This window comes from Eumetopias jubatus, unplaced genomic scaffold (assembly GCF_037043125.1).
Source record: "Eumetopias jubatus isolate StellerSeaLion01/CBP00866 unplaced genomic scaffold, mEumJub1_p1.0 scaffold_15, whole genome shotgun sequence".
Classification (NCBI taxonomy): domain Eukaryota; kingdom Metazoa; phylum Chordata; class Mammalia; order Carnivora; family Otariidae; genus Eumetopias; species Eumetopias jubatus.
In genome coordinates this window covers 82,579,736-82,601,106 of record NW_028274821.1, presented here as the reverse complement: position 1 = coordinate 82,601,106, position 21,371 = coordinate 82,579,736, and the positions used below count along the sequence as shown (strand labels likewise).

At 38.6% G+C, this 21,371-nt stretch overlaps 1 protein-coding gene across 6 annotated transcripts in view; it reads right to left on the bottom strand.

The window, feature by feature from the left end:
* MRRF (mitochondrial ribosome recycling factor) overlaps positions 1 to 21,368 on the bottom strand; it is a 51,622-nt gene extending 30,254 nt beyond the window's left edge. The window contains exons 1-5 of one of the 6 annotated variants that reach the window (XM_028107698.1): positions 21,280 to 21,345; positions 18,997 to 19,119; positions 16,091 to 16,302; positions 8,608 to 8,763; positions 5,418 to 5,536 (exon numbers count right to left, since the gene is read on the bottom strand). In XM_028107698.1, the coding sequence (XP_027963499.1) occupies positions 5,418 to 5,536; positions 8,608 to 8,763; positions 16,091 to 16,274 (459 nt within the window). In that variant the 5' untranslated portion in view covers positions 16,275 to 16,302; positions 18,997 to 19,119; positions 21,280 to 21,345. Of the gene's footprint in view, positions 1 to 5,417; positions 5,537 to 8,607; positions 8,764 to 16,090; positions 16,303 to 18,996; positions 19,120 to 21,279 lie in introns of all 6 variants that reach the window. The other 5 variants (XM_028107700.1, XM_028107699.2, XM_028107702.1 and 2 more) reach the window with 5 other exon arrangements.
* Between the last annotated feature and the right edge of the window lie 3 nt (positions 21,369 to 21,371).

The window sequence follows — 21,371 nt, the reverse complement described above, 5'->3', positions numbered from 1 at the left end:
CACTCAAAATATACCAGTGCCGATTTGGAATGAGTAAATAAATTTAACTCATTCGCATCTACATTCACACCAACCACACTCACGTTTTGGACTGAGCAATGAGTCTCTGCTGGTATATGCTCTAGGAAAGGCAGTATGGGCTTTAAGGTCAGAAAGAGCTCAGTCCAAATCCTAGCTCCACTAACCATGTGACCCGGGGCAACAATCCTGACCTCTCTGAGTCACCATGTTGTAATCTGAGACCACAAGGCACCTAGACCTCACAGAGGATTAAACGAGATAACATGAACAATGCACTGGCTCTGTGCCTGGCACACAGTGACACCCAAGCAAGGGGACTTATCATAGAAACTTATTATATAAAGGTAAGAATGCACAAATCCTCCAAACAAGGCTGAGTTGATGTCATCACTCAGCTGATGCACTGTTGTCCTGACTGACATCCTTCAGGTTCTTCTCCGATACAGTCTTGCTCTCTACTGGGCTAGGTGGCACAACGTCACATTGAATTCCCAAGGTGTGGGTTACCTCACCTCAAGCAACAGTATAACTACACCTGCTATGAAATCCTAAAGGATAAAATAAAGCAGTGCGGAAGAAAGTTACTTTCACTGGCATCACAATGTGGAATTCATGAAAAAAGTCCTCTGACATTTTCAAAGAATTTCACGTTTGACCAAAGCCAATCTACTTCACTTGGATTCACAGGGCCAATTCTTGACCTTGAGTTCCTCCCTAGATTCTGTGGTTTCATGACTGCACACCTATTTTACTTTTCTAGGTTTTGTTTTGATTTTTGAGAGTGCCTAAAAAGCTCATCCGTTTCATCTTAACATGACCTTAATTCTACAGGGACTTAAGGTGTTACCATAAGGTCAAAAAGACAAACCGGAAGTCCACATGCAGATGAATCATCCCTTTGGGCGGCTGTACACAGAATACAACAGCGTGACCACTGCTTAAAATAGTAAATCCTTAAAATGGTACCTCTAACCACAGACTACTGGAGCTGGAAGGGATCTCTGACATAATCAAGTACAGTTTCTTCCGTATGTATACAGGGACCCTCCACACATATGCAGTCTTCCCTGAGAGCCAAGAACAAGGGAGCGAAGACCTTGCCCACATACTTCCGGTTACTGGCCGAGTTAGGAGGAGACTCCAGGCACCTCAACTCTCCAACCAATGACATTACTGTGAATTTTCTTCCAGATCTATTAGCTCACTGTATTCAGTAATTGAGATATGGGGAATTTGATTTTTTTTTTAATAGCCAAAAATAGGGGTGCCTGGCTGGCTCAGTCGGTGGAGCATGAGACTCTTATCTTGGGAGTTGTAAATTAGAGCCCCACATTGGGTGCAGAGATTACTTAAAAATAAAATCTTAAAAATAAATAAATAAATAAAGTAGCCAAAAACAATTTGGAATTGGTCTGGTGTATAAAGGGAATGGTCAAGGTAAATAAAAGAGCTGGATAAAGAAATGAAATTTTCTTCCATTTCTAAAGTTAGCAATAAAGGGAGAATCTCTACTTTGAAGTGACCTGATCTCAAGTCTCCGAATCCCCCTCTTCTGAAGCTTCTCCCTGAATGACCGAGAACTCAGCTGTCACATCCCACCACCACCAACTGCCTTTGGCCGTCTGGTCCCCAGTCTTCCCATACAACCTTCCCCCATAGGCATGGGAACGCCCACCTCTGCTTCCAAGCTGGGCAGGAACTATGCCTCAATATGTATGTCTTCCCAGTATAATTACAGTGCCAGGTACATGGTAAGTGCTCAGTAAAGGTATGTTGAATACGTAGATAATGAACTGGCTTAGATCTGTTAGAAAAACTCAACTCCTTACTTTTACTTCATGTATATAACCCCCCTAAAACTTTGTATTATACTTTACTTGTTGTGTCCTTTCATATGCAGAAAAAGTATGAATCAAGAGAGGTTTCATTTGCAAAAAACCTATTAAAAGAGGTAGTTCTTCTAAAATATTCTAAATATGTAAATTTTCATTTGATATGGTAGGTAACAGAAACTCAGGGAATCACAGTTATTTTTCCAACATGACTTCTGAACTACTCATGGCTCAGACAAAAAGGCACTTATTTCTACTGCACTTCCATCTCAGCCTGTACCCCCTTACTGAAGGGATGCTGACCAGTACATCAGGGCAAACGGGCTTTTCTCAAACAGCAATACTGACCAACTGGTTGTAGCTGCTTAGGGTACTGTGTGGAGAAAGCTCATCGACCCCATCTAGGGTCAGGCAAGAAAGAGTGCTGAGATCAATTAGCAATGTCTGCTATTGCTGTTCCTAAGCTAATCTGGGTTAAAGGATGAAAAATGATAAAAGTTTTGTAGACAGGTGAACAAGAACTTTGACAATGTGGGTCCGAGTCAACTTTGCTAGGGCCATTTTAATTACCGGCCTTCCATTCTCTTTATATCCCAATGAGTCCCTCACGTGCAAGGTCTATGAAGGCAGGAACTCTGGCTGTCTTAATCAGTGAATTCTCAACACCTCAAATAGAGCCTAATAACTCGCAGAAACTCAATAAATATTTGCTGAATTACTGTAGGAATGGTGAAAGGAACACAGGCTTTAGTGTCAAACAGACCCATGTTCAAATCTTGACTCTATCCTTACAGTGTGAACCTGGGGAAAATATTTAACTTCTCTGAGCCTCATCTATAAAATGGAATAAATAATGCTTCATCTGAGCAAGGACCTACGTGGATCACTGAACAGGAGAAAGTAATGCCTGGCAACATAGTAGACACTCAATACACATTAGCTTTCTTCCTTCCACAAGAGCAGAAGTGGAGCCTGTAGATTTTTTTTTTTCATTTGCCTTGTTCAAATCAAGCTGTGGTTTTGACTCCCTTCTTTCCTTTCCCATCATTAACTCTAGCTGCAGGCAAGTTTATGGAAGGCAGCAACTGTGTGTATCATTTATCAAGCAGGACACATGTTAAACAAATGCAACACAGTTTTCTGTCCTCAATACATTTGAAAAGATTATGCATGTAAATCTGCATCATGTCACTACAGCACGACACAGAAATGCTCAGGTCTGGAAAGAAAGCCAACCGCATGTGAAACAGAAAGGAATTACATAAACACAGAGGGGATTAGCTCAGCATTTTGAAGCTATGAACCTGGGTACTCTATGGAGTTTCTAAACTGGAGGAAGGAAATGTTTAGTTAGAACTATTTGTTTAATATATACACCAGATGAGATAAAGGAATTCAAAAGACAATGTAACTCACACTTCCTCACTCTCTCCTTGTAAAAAACCTCTCTACTGAGATGATTATGAAGGTTTTGGGCTTTTTTCAAAACTCACAGCATTTCAACTTAAGAGAAATGGGAAAGATGCTTTGGTTGAAAAATGAAGATGTATTCCAACTTCCTAAGAAAAAATTAAGCTGTTAATACTTCCTCCTGCCTCATAAGATGCTCTGGTGGCCAATCAGGTGCTTCTTCTGTGAATGCCATTTGCTATTTAATAACAGAAGTGGCTGGCTCTGAAAAGCAATCTGCCTGATGAGGTCTTCAAGCTGTGTAATTAGGAGGCTATTCCCCAAATTGGCCCGCGGTGCCCATGGGATCAGATGAACAAGGCAGAAGGCCTCGGCCATTCAGAGGGAGCCAGAAAGGGAAAGAGTTGACAATTCTCTTTTCGTCCATTTCTCTGCTTCTCAGTAACACCAAGAAAGAGTGGCCTCTTTCCATCAATCTAATGACCAGTATTCATGCACCTGAGGAAAAGTGACTGAGTGCTTCCATGTGCCAGGCACTGCGATAGGTGTTGGACACAATGTTAGATACGATTCCTACATTCCAAGCTTACAATCTAGTGGAAGTGAGATGGAAAATAAAGATGTAAATAAATGCCTAACTGTTAATGATGAGTGCAGTGAAGAAAAAGAACTGAGCTATGTAAAAGAGGTTAGTGTGGACGAATAATTTAGATTAAGCACATTAGGGAAGGTTTCCCTGAGAAAGTGCCATTTAAGCTGTGATCCAAAATATGAGTAACAATTAGCCACACAAGAGTGTCCTAAGCAAAGGGAAGAGCATATGCAAAGGCCCTGAGAATACAAAGGGTGTGGTGTGTTTGAGGAACTGAAAGGCCAATGTGCCTAGAGAGGTGTACAGGGACGACAGTGGCATGAGACTAGAGAGATTAGAGACAGGCAGGGGCCACATCATAATGCAAATCCTTCTAGGTCACAATAATTTTTTTCTTAAAAGACTACGAAGCCCCTGATAAATTTAAAGCATGGGAATGACATAATCTAATATATGTTTTTGAACGTTCACTCTGGCTTCAGTATGGAAAATGGAATGGGGGAGGGGTAACAAGTCCCCCGCCCCGCAAGTGTGCCTCGAACATCAGCTACAATAGCCCTCTGATTTGAAACAGTTTGTTCAAAGCAAGGACTTTCCCTTACTCATACCTCTAATCCAGTTTGTCAAATCCAACAGGTTCTACTTTGGTCTCTGGAATAGAACTACTGAAAGAGACCATCGAAACAGGAAGGGACCTCAGATTCCTTCATCTCATAGTAACAGATTAGAAAATGGAGGTCAAACAGTCAGCTGGAAGGAGAGGTGGGACCAGGTTCCAGGTTCTCCAGGACTCCCAATCCAGGTCAGTTCCTACTGGACCAACAAGTAAAAGCCCATTTATTTCCTCAACCAAACTAAAATCATAGCCTCAAGGTTGCAATGATCTAAGGCAACCCATTTTACATCTTGGAAGCTCTGTGCTCTGTGCAATTCTACAATGACCAGTCCAGTTTGAAAGGAATATGAATTCCAGAAGGTCTGCTCCAAATGGTAATGCAAAGATCACAAACTGGAGGCCCATAGGCCAAATCTGGCCCATGAACATGTTCTGTCTCATAGTCTTTAAAAAAAAAAAAAAAAGTGAATCAGTTATCAACATTTAACAAAGGTCTTATATAAAAATTTGAGTTACTGGCTTCATCTAGAAATAAAAACCTTAATATCTGATAACACTGATGACCAGGTCTACATTTCTGCCTGGCAATGATCAGCAGGAGATGGGCAGAGGCTACTCCCTTCAGACAGGGCACAGGTTCTCCTGCTTACTCCAGCCCCTTCCATCTGGCTAAGTGCCAATCACTGCATCGCCACTATTGTTTTTCTTAGATGGAGCCTGTTTCAGTATTCAAATTACTTGCCTGGACTTTTAGTGTTTGAGTTTAACAGAAAAGGAATTTAGAAACAGGAAGAGAGCATTTCCTTAAATCCTGAAGTTCCCTTTATTGTGCCTTCTCTCTTGTTTCATCTCAAGCTGGAGGGAATACTTCCTCCTGACTTGACCCAGCCTCCTCCATTCCAAAAGAGACCATGAAGAAGAATCCTTTTTGGCAAAGCCACCTCACCTCTGGGAAGCTGGCCATATTCACCAAAATCAGCTGTGGCGACTTCATAGAGATCTGGCCAATCTGGTTTAAAGCAAGCTTCCCATCAGCAGTTACCACAGTGATATGATCAAGGGATCCTAGAAGAAAAGTCACAGGGTGTTAGAATTCAGAAGGACTTTAACAACCCCACATCTAAGTCCCTACCTAATTCAGATTCAGCGAATATTCGGGGATCCCTTATCAACGTGGCAAGACCGTTCAAGGGGCTTTTGTAGGAGCAGCAGTGTCACATGATGGAAAGGGCTCACAAATGTTGACAGAATGAGGACTTCCTTACCATCCACGAGGGTGGCCAACCATAAATGGCTCATTCTGAGACACAAAGAGAAAGGTGGGGAGGAGTCCTTTCAGACAAATTGGGTGTTGTCCCAGCAAACTGCTGCTAGAATAATGCAGTACTTTTATGGCCCAAAGATCCGATTTGAAGTATTCAACCAGTTTCAATGTCATCACAAGAAAGGAAGTTGCTGATACCACGGGCTTCAATCTGGAAGAGTCCAGGATGTATAATGGTAAAAGTCTCCATGATTCTGAAGACCAATGATGTGGGTTCAAATACCAACTCTTCCATCTCCTGATTATTTGACCCTGGGCAGATCCCCTCAACCTTTCGGCACCTGTTTCCTGAACTCTAAATGGGGCATAAAAATTGTACTTCTCTCATAGTGTTGTTAATGAGGATTCAATGAAAGGGTTTCTGGAAAGCACTTGTAACTGTGTCCTGGCATATACAAGTGCCCAATAAATGTTAAATTATTTCTTGACTTTTTCCTAAGTTTTAACCAAACCAACCTACTTCCAATTTCTCTAATACAGTCTTTTTCTTGCCTCAGGACTCTGAATATATATATTTTTCTTTCTATTGAGAATGTCCTTCTCTGTTCAGGTAACTCGGGCTCATTCTTTAACACTCAGCTATAACAGTATCCAATCTCAGAAATCTTAACTGACCTTCTGGGCCGGATTACAAACCCCCTTATGAGCTCCCAAGGACCATATGCACTCTTCTATAATAATCAGTATTTGCTGAACATTTCCTATGAGCGAGACATTGTGCTGAATGCTTTCTATAATTTGGTTGCTTTCATTATCACAGTAACACTAAGAAATAGTACCACTATTTTTTGAGATGAGAAAACTGAGGACCAAACAGTAACTTGCTCAAGGTCACAACAGCTCTTAATAATGGAGTCTAGTTTGGCTAACTCTAAAGGCATGGTCTTCACCACTCTGCTTTGCTATATGGTTTTGTCCATGTTGGTTTACTTGTCTATCCCTTCACATTAGGCTTGAGGCTCTTGGAAAGTGGGAACAATGCCTTTTCTCTATCTACAGCACCTATTCATCAGCACAGCATTAAGTGCTCAATAATGTTTTGATGAATACATGAGTGTGTAGATGGGCAAATGAATGGAAGAAGGCAAGAACAAACATGTGGATAAATCTGTATCTAGACAACTACCAAAAGCAACCAACTACCTTGGAGATAGAAATTGCTGGTAGACGGACGGAGGTGTGAAAGGAAAAGTGCCTGCTGGCTCAGATAGTAATGAAAGAGGATACGGAAGAATCTGGCACAGAAAAGACTGGCTGAGTTCAGTTTCACCCAGTCTCTTCATGGCCCCAAGTTCTATGGAGAACGTTACACAAACATAACCTTGAAGAGAAAGAGGCAAAGAGGAAATACCAACGGGAGGCCTTTTGAAAATGGATCTTGACTCAGCCTTCCTGATTTGCCATAAGATCCTGTGCCACAGAAGTTGCAACATGGGCTTTTCAGTATGCAATTGTGGCGTTTCCCATTCCCTAAATCCATAGCAACATAATGCATCAAATCCTTTTCCCTCAATCTGTCCCCAGCGAGAATCTCCCTCAGCCTCATTCCTGCCCCTCATTTTCTCAGAGGTTAACATTTAACAAATTACACTCCCAACCTCTTTCCAGGCCCATCATCTTTTTAAGTTCAACAAGAGTAGAGCTTGCTGGCTAATTTTAAGTATCACATTTCTCCCTGAGCTCCTCTCAAACTGCTCTCTGGTTTCGGCTGCAGAATGTTAACAGGCCAGAAAGCACAGGGGAGACAAAGCACTTTATCAGTTTCATACCTAAAATAATAAGCAAGTTTAAAATAAACAGTTGGGAGAGATTGAATGGCACGCTCTACTGTCAGCAAAGGCAGAAATGCCCCAGTCCAAAGGTTGACAAATGACGGAATGGTCTTCTGATTTCACATAGGATCTCGTCTCCCTGAACTCAGTATGTTTCTGCTGGTGTTTATAAATGGAGCTGTATATTTTTCACTTGGTTTTCTTAAGAACAAGCTCACAAAACATTTTCTAGTTTCCTTAGGAACGATCCCAACCAAGATGTGAGTAGGAGCAGCCCAAGCTCCCATAGATACCTTCAGAGGGGGTCCCAGGCTTGACTCTAGGATGATGACAATTTCCAAAAGGCCAATTTAACAGCAATTGGATTTTTCCTGCCTGCCTGCACCATTAGCTGACAACTCACTTCTTCCATCACATCTGCAAACAGTTCTCCTAGACAGTTCTGACATTTCCCACTTAGAAAAGCCACTTTCAGGAAGTTATTAACCCAAACGGAATCTTCCTGGTCAAGCTCAGGGGTACAGAAATGCCTCAGACGGATAGGTTTGCAGCCACTTGGTTCCCAGTAAGGGATAAGAATGGCCAAATAGGACAAACTGCGAAAATCAGACAAAGATGTCGGTTACTGTGAGATTATATACCTAGAAGTGCTTATATAGTATAATCTTAATAAAACCCCCATTTTTTGAGAATGCAATTCCATGACAGCAAAGACCATGCCTATTTTTTGTTCACCACTATGTACCAGCACAATACTTAGTTCATCGTAGACAAATATTTGCTAAATGGATGAATAAAGTAGTATTAACGATGAGCAGGCACTGCGCTCCAACCATTCCGTATGTTACCTCATATATTTTAATACTTACCCCAAAGCTATGAAGTGGGAATTTAGACAAGGAAACTGAGGACCAGAAAAGTAAAGTAACTGCCCATGGTCACCAGTTAGAAAGTAATAAAACCGGGACTGAAACCCAGCTCTGCCAAAGCCATGATCTTTCCACTATGCCCCTCTCCAAAACATTGGTTCAGCCACTAACCTGGTGAGGTCCTTATATTGATAGTCTTATTGAAATTATCTTTGAGTACTTCCATCACAGACTTCATTTCTTCATCCACCTCTTCCAAGCTGATTATATCCTCAACCAAGGCAGCATTAAGATTCACTCTGGTTTGGATTTGTCCTTTCCCTTTGGCTAGGAAGTCAACAATCAGTGAATAAAAGAACAGCAGCATACACAGAGACAATAAACAACTAGTGAAGAAGTGCCACTAAGTGCAGAGAAAAATGCCAAGTGCTAAAGAATTATACATTATTAGTGCCCTAAAAGAGAGCCTACACTGACTGTCCACTAGGTACCCAGCACTGTGCTAATCACTTTCTGTGATACTAGTGAAGGCACAAGCTTTATAATGAAACACCTCAGGTGAAAATCCTGGCTATGATGCACACCAGTTTTATGACTTTGGGCAAGTTACTCTACTTTGCAGAGTATCAGGTTCCTTGCCTGTAAAACAGGGATAATACCTATATCGCCAGGTTGCTATGCTACAAATTAAGTAATTCAAATACCTAAAAGAGCACTATCCATATGGCAGGCACTCCATAAATGAATTCCTTATTTTTTAGAAAAATAAACAGAAGATAAGAGAGGTAAAGTGACTTGCCTAATGTCGCAAGGTCATGAAATAGTAAAGCCAAGATTTGGTCCCGGATCTGCCTAATTTTAAACCCGTGAACTTTCCATTAGATTGTCTCCAAAAAATCTAACTGGAGACACAGGAAATACATTAATTCATTTTAAAATGAATACTAAGACAGGGTATGCAAAGTATCTGATAGCTGGGACGGACAAAACGAACAACAGTAGTTAACAAACATTAAAAACCACCAGTGGTAATAACAATGGTTGTATTTCAGAAAATCAACAGCAATGGGGGCTGAAAAAAATTTGATTTTATGCCTAAGCCACCATGGTGATTTTTCATATATGTTCTATATATATAGATCACTTCCATGAGTAAAACAAATATTCCTGCCTTTCTTCATGGAAGGTGAGTGAAGGGAAAAAAGAATAAAAATATTAAGCAATACTATCCTACACTTAACTACTCAACAAATATTTATTGAGATTCATTCATAACAAATTTTATTGAACATCTACAGTGAGCTAAATCCTGTGATATTTGCAGAGCACATTATAATTTGCAATGCAATTTAAAGTACATTCTTCTATTAGAAAGTCAGAGCAGCTCCCCGAGGTAGGAAGAACAGAGATTATTATTGTCCCCTTGTACAGGGAGATGAGATGAGAAATTTATAGCACAAGTCATTTTAATGTTTTCCCCCAAGTACCAACCAGTAAGCAGCAGAGTGATTTTTTAAAAACATGTATTTGCTTGTGTCCCCACCATGCTTGAAACCTTATTGCTTTTAATAGAACAATGGCTTAGAATTTTCAAAACTGGTGAAAGACGAGAATCTTCAGATTCAGAAATACAGGTTCCAAAGAGGATAATAAAAGTAAATTCATACCTAGACATCCTGTGAGTGCAGAAAACCAAGGACAAAGAGATACTGAAAACAGCCCAAGATAAAAGACAAGTGATCCACAAAGGATCAAAATTCAGAATAACAGCATACTTTCAAAGAACAACAGGAGCTAGAAACAATGGAAATAGTATCTGCAACTTTCGATTTTTTTAAACTAAGAATGCATGTTAAAAATTTTAAGTTATGCCTATCAGTATCAGGATGGATAATATGAACGAAATAGTATACAGCCATGAGAAAGAAAGATCTACAACTACACAGAAGAAAATGATTCTTACAAACATACTGTTGAGCAAAGAGGCTAGACACCAGAATACAGAGTGTGCAGTACAAGAGTCAGATACAAGAATGTACAGTACAAGAGACAAAACTAACCCATGCCATTAGAAGTCAGAATAACAGTTACCTGCAAGGAGTAGAAGAAGGTGGGAAGTTACTAGAAGGGAGCATAAAGGGGACTTCTGACATGCTGAAAATGTTGATTCTTGATCTGGGTGCTGATTACGCAAGGGTTTTCAGTTTGTGAAAATTATCAAGCTATTTCCTATGACAGCTGCACTTTTCTATAGGTGCTTTTTAATTTCTATAAAAAGTTAAAAACAGAAATTAAGGGTAACTACTAAAACAATAAGAAATAAGATGTATAACTTCCAAATCAGCAGTGATGAAAAAAGAGAAATAAAGAAATTTGATTAATACAATAGAAAGGAGGGGGAAAAAAAGAAGAAAACTACGATAAAGTACAAAATAAAATGATACACAAATACTCAGTAATCACAAGAAATATAAACAGACCAAGAAGATCATTTAAAAGTTAGAAATTCTCAGTAAGAACTTTTTAGATCTAGTCATATACAATATATAAGAGGTCTTACAAAAACATGAGATTACAGAAAGTTTAATGTATAGGAATGGAAAAATTATAACCCCAGCAAATATTAAACAAAAGAAGGCTGTTGCAATTACATTAATACCTAGAAATAGATTTTAAGACAAAATGCATTATTAGAAAAAATGAAGACCATTTCATAATGACAGTAAAAACAATTCACAGAAAGATATTACAATTCTGAGCTTCAGTATACCCCATAACATAGCCTCAAAATTAACGGAATGAAAAGGAGAAACTGATGAGTCAATAATCATACAAGGACATCCAAAATACTTTCTTCATAACTGATAAATTGAGCAAATAAAAAAATAAATAGAAAATTTGATCAACAAAATTAGCCAACTCAATCTAATGGTCATACATACAATCCTGTACCCAGCAATAAAATATGCATTCTTCTCAAGCACACTTGAACCTTTATACAAAATAACTATGTTCTAACCCACAAAGCAAATCTCAATAAATATCAAAGAATCTATATCATATAGGACACATTCTCTGATCACAGTGGGATTAAGCTAATTCTCCAAAAAGCGTTATGTTTGAAAAATTTAAAACACTTCCAAATAACTCACAGACTACAGAAACACATAATGAAAATTTAAAATATTTAGAAAAAGGCAATAAAAATACTGTGTATCTAAAACTTCTAGGATGCACCTGAAGTTGTATTTAGATAGAAGTTTATAGCTGTACATGCTTATAAGAAAAGAACAAAGGTTGAAAATTAATGAACTGTCCAGTTCAAAAGATAGAAAAAGGACATGGAAGAAAATAAAAAATAAGGGCAGAAATCAATAAAACTAAGAAAAGAGAAATCACCAAAATTAAAAGCTCTTTTTAATAAGGCCTATGAAACCAACAAACTTCAAAAGGAAAGTAGACAAATCAATATTAAGAAAGAAAAGGAGGAGAGTTATCAAAACATTACAGATTTTAATAATCTTAAGAGACTATTTTGGACAACTTTATGCCAACAACTTTGAAAACTTAGAAATAATGAAAAATTTCCAAAAACATATAAGTTACTAAAACTAACTCAAGAAAAAGAGAAAATCTAAGCAGCATCATAACCATTAAAGAAATTGAACCTACGATTTAAAGTCTGTCCACATACATGTCCACATACCAGGTCCAGATGATTTCACAGGCACATTCTACCAATCATGTAAAGAACCAATTAACCCTGATCTTATCAGACCATCCCACTGAGAGACAGACTGAGACAGAGATGAATTCCCCAACTCAAATTATGAGACTGATACAGTCTTGATACCAAAACTGGACAAGGATAATGCTAGAAAGTTATGCCCATCGATATCAGAGAGTTACATTAAGGCTAATCTCACGTAAAAGTATAGACTCAAAAACCCTAAATTAATATTAGCAAACCAAATCCAATGACATACGTATAGATTATGTATCAGCAATGTACAAATTATGTATCAAAAGCAAATAGGGCTCATACCAAAAATGCAAAAGCGGTTTAACATCAGAAAAAGCTATTGATGTTGAGTCACCCCATTAACGGATTAAAAAATTTAAAAAAATAGATGATCAACTCAATAAAAGCAGTAAGAGCATTTGATAAAAACTTAATACTCATTCAAATAAAGGATTCTTAACAAAATAGGGACAGAAAATATTTGCTTATAAGAGAGACCACTGAAAAAATAAGCAAACGTAATTCTTGATGTTAACATATGAGAAGTGTTCCTGATAGAGTCTGAAATAATAATAAGGATGCCTACTATCATCAGTCATGTTTATTCAATTATATTCAAGTTCTTAGTCTATGCAGTTGCGGGGGAGAGAGAAAGGGAAGGAGAGAAAGAAAAGGTATATGGATTAGAAAGGGAAAAACAAAGCTATCATTATTTACAAATACTGTAACTACCTATACAAACAATAGATTTAATAAAAGATTTCAAGGTTGCAAAACCCAAGATCGGCGTATAATAACCAAGTGTTCCTATTCACCAGCAACCAAACAGAACACATAATCTTTAAAAAGATATGAATTTAAAACAACAAATCTTCCATAAAATAATGTAACAGGTATACTCATGACCTTAAGTTAGGGAAATTTTTCTCAAATAGAAAAAAAAAACAACACCATTCATAAAGGAAAAGACTGATAAATTGGACTATATTAAAATTAAAAACTTTTGTTCATCAAAAAACACCATTAAAAGAGTGAAAACTACGTATGCATGACAGAAGTCTTATCTTTAGAATATGTTAAAACTCCTACAAACCAATTTTTTTAATGGGCAAAAGACTGGAAAGAGGATAAACAAAGAGCCAATAAACAAACATGAAGGGGCTCACCATCATTATCAAGAAATTACAAATTAAAACCACAATGAGATATAACTGCACACCCATCAGAATGGCTAGAAATAAAAAGACTGACTATATACCAAGTGTTCATGAGTATGTGGAGCAAAGAGAAAGCTAAAACATTTTTGGTAGGAGTGGACACTGGCAAGACCATTTTGGAGAACTGTATGTAGAGAAACTGAATATACGCATCCTCGAAGACTCAGAGATTCCCCCCTCTTGGTATAGGTACACCATCAGAAAGGTATTCATATGGGCACAAAAATCCATGTACAGGCATGTTCATAGTAGCATTATTTATTTTAGCTCAAAACTGGAAGCAACCCAAATGCCCATCAACTACAGAAAGCATACACAAGTTGTGGTATAAGCCTTCACTAGGATACCATAAAGGAAGAAAAATGCACAAACAACTACAACATGCAACAGCATGGACAAATCTCACCAAGAGATTGTTACCAAAGGAAGCCAGACACAAAAGAAGCCATACTGAGTTCAAAAAGGGCAAATCTAATCTACAGTGCTAAAGTCAATAAAATGGGTTATCTTTTGAAGGGTGACAACTGAAAGGGACATGCGGAAAGCTTCCAGAGTACGAGTGATGTTCTATATCTTGATGTGGGTGATGGTTACAAGGCTGTGTTCACTTGATGAGAATTTTCTGTACTGTAACCACTTGCAAGTTAAGTATGTACTTTCCTGCATATATGTTATAACCCAAAAAATTACTTTAAAAATATACGTATGTGATCAAAATGATGATATCCCAGAAATAAACCTGATTAAAGAAAAGTGTAAAATCTTTATGGAGAAAAACTCACAGTATGATTATAAATTTCATATACAAGAGCAAATGGCCAGAAAGAAGAAAATGAAAAAGTGTGTGCATATGATGAAGACAAAGATTTGTAACACCAGATTCAAGATATTACGACAGTGATTCAGAAATTTAGAAAGGAATTTAGTGTAGGGAGAGATAAGTAATTCAACAAAATTAAGAGTCAAAAATAAAATACATAAAAAGAAACTTGACATGCTACAGAGGAGTAAAGAATGAGCTAATCGATACACGATATTGACAGAACTTATTACCCATCATAAAAAAGAAACTTTAGAAAACTAGATTCCCAACCTCACAACATATTCAGGAATAAATTCCATATGGATTAAAAACCCATTAAAAGTAAAAATCTTTAAAATATTCAGAAAAAATATAGAAGAATAGCTTTAAGACCTTGGATAGGTAAGGATTTGTTAAATAAGACATAAAAAGTACAAATGATAAAGAAAAGGACTAAAAAATATGACCATATTAAAATTTATGCTCAACAAAAGATATTGGTAAGTAAAAAACAAAGCAGACAGCTATAACACATAAAATCAACAGAGGACTCTCATTCCTAACACAGAAAGAATCCAATAAACCTAAAAGAAAATGTCAAGCCACCAACTTTTTAAAGAGGCAATCAAAAAAGATAAAAGCTAAATAGCCAATTAAAGTTGAAAAGATGCTGCTTACCCGCTATAGCTAATGTGTGTGACGCTGTGTGCATCAAGAGCCCCCCATTTCCAGTTCTGCCACTAACTAGATGTGATCATGGACAAACATCTTACAAAGGCACCCCGGCTTCCTCATTTGTAAATGGTGAGATCTGTGCTTCACCAGATAATTACAAAAATTTCTTCATTGGATAATTCTAATTCTTTCACTGGATAAAGATCAATTTATTAAATATGTGAACTTAAAAAAAATTAGTGCAACATACAGATTAAAAGTTGTTGCCATTATCACTATTAACAGAATGTAAGTCTTCTAACTAAGTATTAATGCTCTTTCAGCAACTTGTTCATTTTCCTATTAATAGAAAAGAGAAGGTCCATACGAAACGATAAAAGGAAAGCCAGTGGAAAAAATACTCAGCAGCATCTTTCCAGCACCATCTTTGGGAATGGACACCCTGACCCACCACTGCAAAAAGCAGGTGTGCTTGACAATTTTCTGTCACTCCTTCATTCATTCAATGTTTTTTGATACATACTACGTGTCAGGCCCTCTTAGGTACTAAACAAGATACAGGCCCTATCCTCATAAAGTCCGGCATAGAAGACATATAACAAACAATAATTCTTACAATTAATTGATTAATTAATGAGTGCTGTGCTAAGGACGTCAAATGTAAAATAACCGTGCGTATGAGTGCACGTAACAAGGGACCTGACCCAGTCTAAGAGGTCAGAGAGGGCTTCCATGAGGAAACGCCATTTAAGCTGAGACCTGCGGTATATCAAAGTCTCATTCTTGGATGACACAAACCATTAAGATCATCCATCTAAATCCACGGCTCTAATACCTCCTCACCCAACAAACTTCTGGTTTTAATTTTACTTCCAACATAGGTCTTGCTATAAGGAGAAAACATGTTGATCTCTGCCACAAATAGTCTGATTTGCTTGGCACTAACATCTCTAATTCTAAAACTAAAAGAAGGAACTCAGACATTTTCTAAGAAATGGTAACATGGGAGGCAGCATGGTAATGAGCAAACAGACCCTCAGTTCTACCACTGTCTCTGTCACTGTGGTATCTTTTAAGCTGATCAACTGAACTGTCTGAGACATCCTCTCCTCATTCTTCCACAAGAGGAGAAATTCAGTACCTCTCCAAGATCCCTTCCAGCTATGACAGTTCAAGGGCTAAATGTAAGAAAATGGTGAGCAGGTCATGTATCTCTACCTTTGGCTTTCTTGGTAGCAAAATGACAGACTGGTACAGCTGGAGAGGCCATGGATTGCCCACGGTCATTTTGTCTTCCACTCACTGTCTTCAGCATCCCTTCCGAAACAGGTCTGGTCCAGGCTGCAAGGGAGTTACAAAAGACAGGGTGGACCAAGCGGAAGCACCTTAAACCCAAGGCCATGACTGAAGACAATCCTTGTGAACATTCACTAAAAAGAGTAAGACAAAAAGGAGATCTAAGTAAAACAGACTGTATTACAACTTCAGAAAATAATTTGTTATTTGTTAAATAATTATGAAGCAACCCCTGCAAACTGAGCTGTGTGCTAGGCAATTTAAATATATCATCTCCCAACAGCCATCCAAGGAAATATGATTAGCCCCATATTACAGGATGAAGAGATTGAGGCTCGCAGAGATTTAAGTAACTTGCCCACAGTCTGTAAGACTCGATATTGCCAGGCTCTTTCTACTGTACCAAATGCCTCTTAGAGTACACAGGGAACACAGAGTAAGTAAACGTGCAGCAGCCTAAATCTTTAATGATGCTAATTAAATCCTTACATGAGAAAAGGCAAAAAATCTTGATAAAGTTATACTATAAAGAGGGAGGGCAGAGCACTGAAAGATGACTTTAAACTAAATAAAAAAAAAATCATTTCAACAGGCATAAAATGACTGGAAAATTCACACGACAGCATTTAATTAAAATTTTCTTTGGTTCCTTATGCACTGATTACCAATTAGAATGCACTTTACTTTAATGTGAGTCTGAAGCACGGTTGAGGTTTGAGGTCTTCCATGTTACAGAACTGAAGCTCTGGAAAATGCCACCCTCCTCTGTGTTAACACAAGTTACACATTATACATCTAAGGTTCTGACCATGAAAAGATGCTAGCATCTAGCTAATGTACACCTAGCATCTGCCAGGAATCTGGCTATCACTCAGTTAAAACCAAAAACAATTCTCATCAAATACCTGGAAGCTACTACTATCTTTGAAAATTTGTCCTACACCTCATTTAAAAAAAAGAAAAAGAAAAGAAAATCCTATCCTAAAATGTTGATGCAGTAGAACTAAATCAGAGCATCTACTCTGTAGCCAGATGGACTCCAATCCCGGCTCCACCGCTGACTAAATGCCCTTGACCTGACTCTGCACCTCGATTTCCTCAACTGTAAAATGGGGATAATTATAATTATTTCTTGGGCGCCTGGGTGGCTCAGTTAGTTAAGCGACTGCCTTCGGCTCAGGTCATGATCCTGGAGTCCCGGGATCGAGTCCCGCATCGGGCTCCCTGCTCGGCAGGGAGTCTGCTTCTCCCTCTGACCCTCTTCCCTCTCGTGCTATCTCATTCTCTCTCTCTCTCAAATAAATAAATAAAATCTTTAAAAAAAATTATAATTATTTCTTAGGGTGGGGAAGAATAAATGAGTTTATGCAGGTAAAATAATTGGCACAGTGCCCAGCAGACAGCAGGAGCCCCCAAAAGGGTATCTGTTCGTAACTATCGTCTTTCCTTTCAAAAAGACTTTCATGCGAGGGTCAGACACAATAAAGAAATCTTGCATGTCATTATACAAGATAGCCTAGTCAGTCAAATCTGGATGTACATTTCTTTTTTTTTAATTTTTTATTTAAATCCCAGTTAGTCACCATACACCATACATACACCATACACCATATATTAGTTTCGTGATTCCACACTTCCGTCCATCACCCAGTGCTCGTCATGACTAGTGCCCTCCTTCATCCCCATCACCTACTTAACACCCAGCTGCTTTTATTTTATTTATTTTTTTATTTTGGATGTACATTTCAACTTTGGACAGTTCACTCCAGCTATCTGGGCATCACTTTCCTCATCTGCAAAATGAGAAAAATAATCCTGATCTTAAAATGAAATAGTAAGTGTATGGAAAACACCTAGCACAGTGCCAGGAATACAGTATTTGCTTATTAAATGCTAGCTATCATTATCATTATTTCTTAAAAGAAAAGCAAATGAGCAGAGCAAAGGCAAATTATTTCTCCTGATAGAATTTTTTTCTCTCCTGATGGGATTTTTAATAGCAAGGGATGCTAGATGTCATGGATTAGTATATGAAGTCAGTAAAAACAAATCTGGATTAAAAAATGAAGAAGTATCTTTTCTTCTTCTTTAATTATTATCAATAGCTGCTATTAACTGAAGTCAGGCCCAGGCTGCTTGCTTTACCTGTACATATTTCACTTAATCCTCCCAATAATGCCCCAAAGAAAGTATAGTAATCTCCATTTTACAGATGTAGAAACTGAGGTTCAAAGAGACTGTCACTGTCCAAGGGCATGTAACTAATAGCTCTGCCCTATTTCGGCAAAACTGTTCGCAAAATTTGGCTCTGAGTGAGGTTTCTATATCTAGATTTTTCTAATATAGCCAATGCCTAACCCACACTTATATCCAAATATGGCTGTATAATAATGTGTTTTTTTAATTTATTTTTTTTAATCTACAGGGTCTCAATTTGGCTGCTCCATTTAAGACAGGTTTCCTGGTGTTCCTGTTGCAGGTCCTAATACCAATCCACAAAGCAACAGGAAATCAAAATGGGTTAGAAATAAACAACCTTTGACAGAAAATGCAGTACCCAAAAGCAGACCCAGTACATGTGAACCGGAAGACAACTCTATAAATAAACCACATTGCTGAAATGTTTTAGGCACAGATTTTAATTGCACAGAAGTCAGGAAATTTCAAAGTGGAAGTTCAATAAAGGCAGTCCCCTTGGGCCCTTTACCTTAAGAACATGCATATTAACAGTTCAGCACAGAAGAATTAAAGTCGAGGAAAGGAACTGTCACAGGAGCCCAATCCAACAAAATTAGCCTATACGCAGAGAAATATGTGTCAGGAAGTACCTGGGCTTTGGACACGGTGTTGAACTGGAATCCCGCACTTATTAACTCTGTGACCTTGGGTAGATCATTTCGCCTCTCTGAGCTGGTTTGCACCCCATTTTTACCATGGTGATATTAATGAGGCTTTAAAAAGATAATTATAACAATAAAAAATGAAACAATTGCCAACACTTACAGAGTTACAACTATGTGCCAGAAAACAATTCTAAGTGCTACACTGCATACATTAACTTATTTGAACCTCATGGTATCACTATGAAATAAGTACTATCAGTACACCCATTCTATGGATGAAGAAATAAAGGCACAGATAAATAATTTGCCCAAGATTAGAATTCAGGCAGTCTAGCTCCAGAGTCTGTGCTCTTAACCACTATACTGTACTATTACGTACCTGAAACCACTCAGAGCAATTACGGACATTATTGTTGAAACCGTTGAAGTAATTCTTAAAACTATTTGAAGCACATACTGTTTTTCCAAAGTTAAGGTTCTCAAAACTTGACTCTGTTTTCCATAGGTGTATTTTAATTTTAAAAAAGAACTAGATAAGGAACACAAAGCCCATTGTCCACTGTCCCAGCAACCTCTCCCAATTCAGCTGTGTATCAGCTTATGATATGTACATTTTTAATACTTTCACATGTATTATCTGATAACCAGATTTGTGATTACCACCCACATTTTACAAATAAGCACACTCATTTTTCATTTCCTGGAATATTCCTTCTGCTCCTAGGTCTTCAAACATACTGAAGTTGAATCTGCTTGGAATGATTTTCCCCCACCTCTTTAATGAACTACCGCCCATTCTTCTTTCAGATTTCAACTTAAGCATCACTTTCTCAGAGGATGCCTTCTCTGGCCGTCTCCTCCAACGCAACTAGATCAAATGTCCTGTAGTTTTTGTTAACACCCTACACTTCATAGTGCTTAAACAATATTAGCTAATATTTGCAGAGTTATTTGATCATTGCCTAATTCCCTCCACAAGACTATAACCATCGCAAGGACTGATCTATGGTTGTCTTGTTCACTGCCATACCTCCAGTACCCAGCACAGTCCCTAAACACAGAAGGCACTGAATACAAGTGATGAATACATGAATGAAAGTCTAGAAAGGGCAGGTCCTTGACCAAGGTCACAATTATGTTTCGATTTGGAATCTAAGCCTCAGACTGAAGGTCCTGGGATCTACTTACCAACAGAGCTTCAGTGATCTCTTGGTTTGCTAGATTTTCCACATACAGATAGTAGGGTACGCTCTCTAAATTCAGTGCCATGTAAAGGTGTTTATAGCAACTGACTACATAGAATCTGACTATTCATAGTATCATGACTATAGTATAGAATCACGGCCCTGACATAGCCAAAGGAGGGTAAGACACTTTAACAGGTGGAGAAAGAGCTTTTGCCTAAGAGCTAGAAGGTATGGATCCCAATATTCCTAGTTCATCACTCCCTGCCAACCATCCTCTATAGATTCATAATCACCTGTACTCAAAAAGCATTTGTGCCAGCTCTAGGACTGACATGACTTGTATCAAATCATTTCTCCCACCTAGGTTGTGTTTCCTCAACTGTAAAATGAAAGGGTAGTGCAATGGAGTGTAGTGAAAGGAAAACGGAACCAAACTTAGAGAACACCTGGGAAAGAGCTCTGGTTCTAGCACTTCCTAGATAAGTGACCTCAGCTAGGTCGAACTCTCTGGACCTCAATCTCCTCTGTAAAATGTAGATGACAATACTATTTGTCAGGGTTACCAGGACGATCCAACGAGATAAGGGCTGCAGAAACACTTTGTAACTAGATAACAGCTACAGAAATGACAACTGTTTGCCAAGGAAAGACACAGAGTAATGGCTAAAAGTTAAAGCTTTGTAATTTAAGTTCCATCACATACTGGCCGCATGACCCTGGTAGTTATTTCTCTGAGCTTCCATTTCTTCACCAGGGGAGGGTAATAATACCTACTTCCATGGGAAAACTAAATGTTCCTGCCAAATAGTGGGCTACTAAGTAGTGGCTACTTTTGAGTAAGCTCCCTTCCCCTCCGCCATCCTCGAAGTTCCTAGCTGAGGAAACAAGCCCCGCCCCCACCCCACGAAACTCTCTGGGAAGCGACAGGTCCCGCCCCCAGCCTTAAAGGTCAAGCCGGACTCGAATGGAACCGGTCGGGGAACGGCGATCGGACTCCCTAAGGTCCCCCAGAAATCTTTGAAGAGAAGTCTCTGACACCCGGACCCAGCGCGCGCCTCGAGGCCGTGCAGAGGCCACTCACCAGCTATCTCCCAAGTTACTAGGAAAAGACCTACGCCACGGCGATGACGGCGGCGGCGCGGGCGCCATGACGTCACGGGGCCGGCGTGGCGG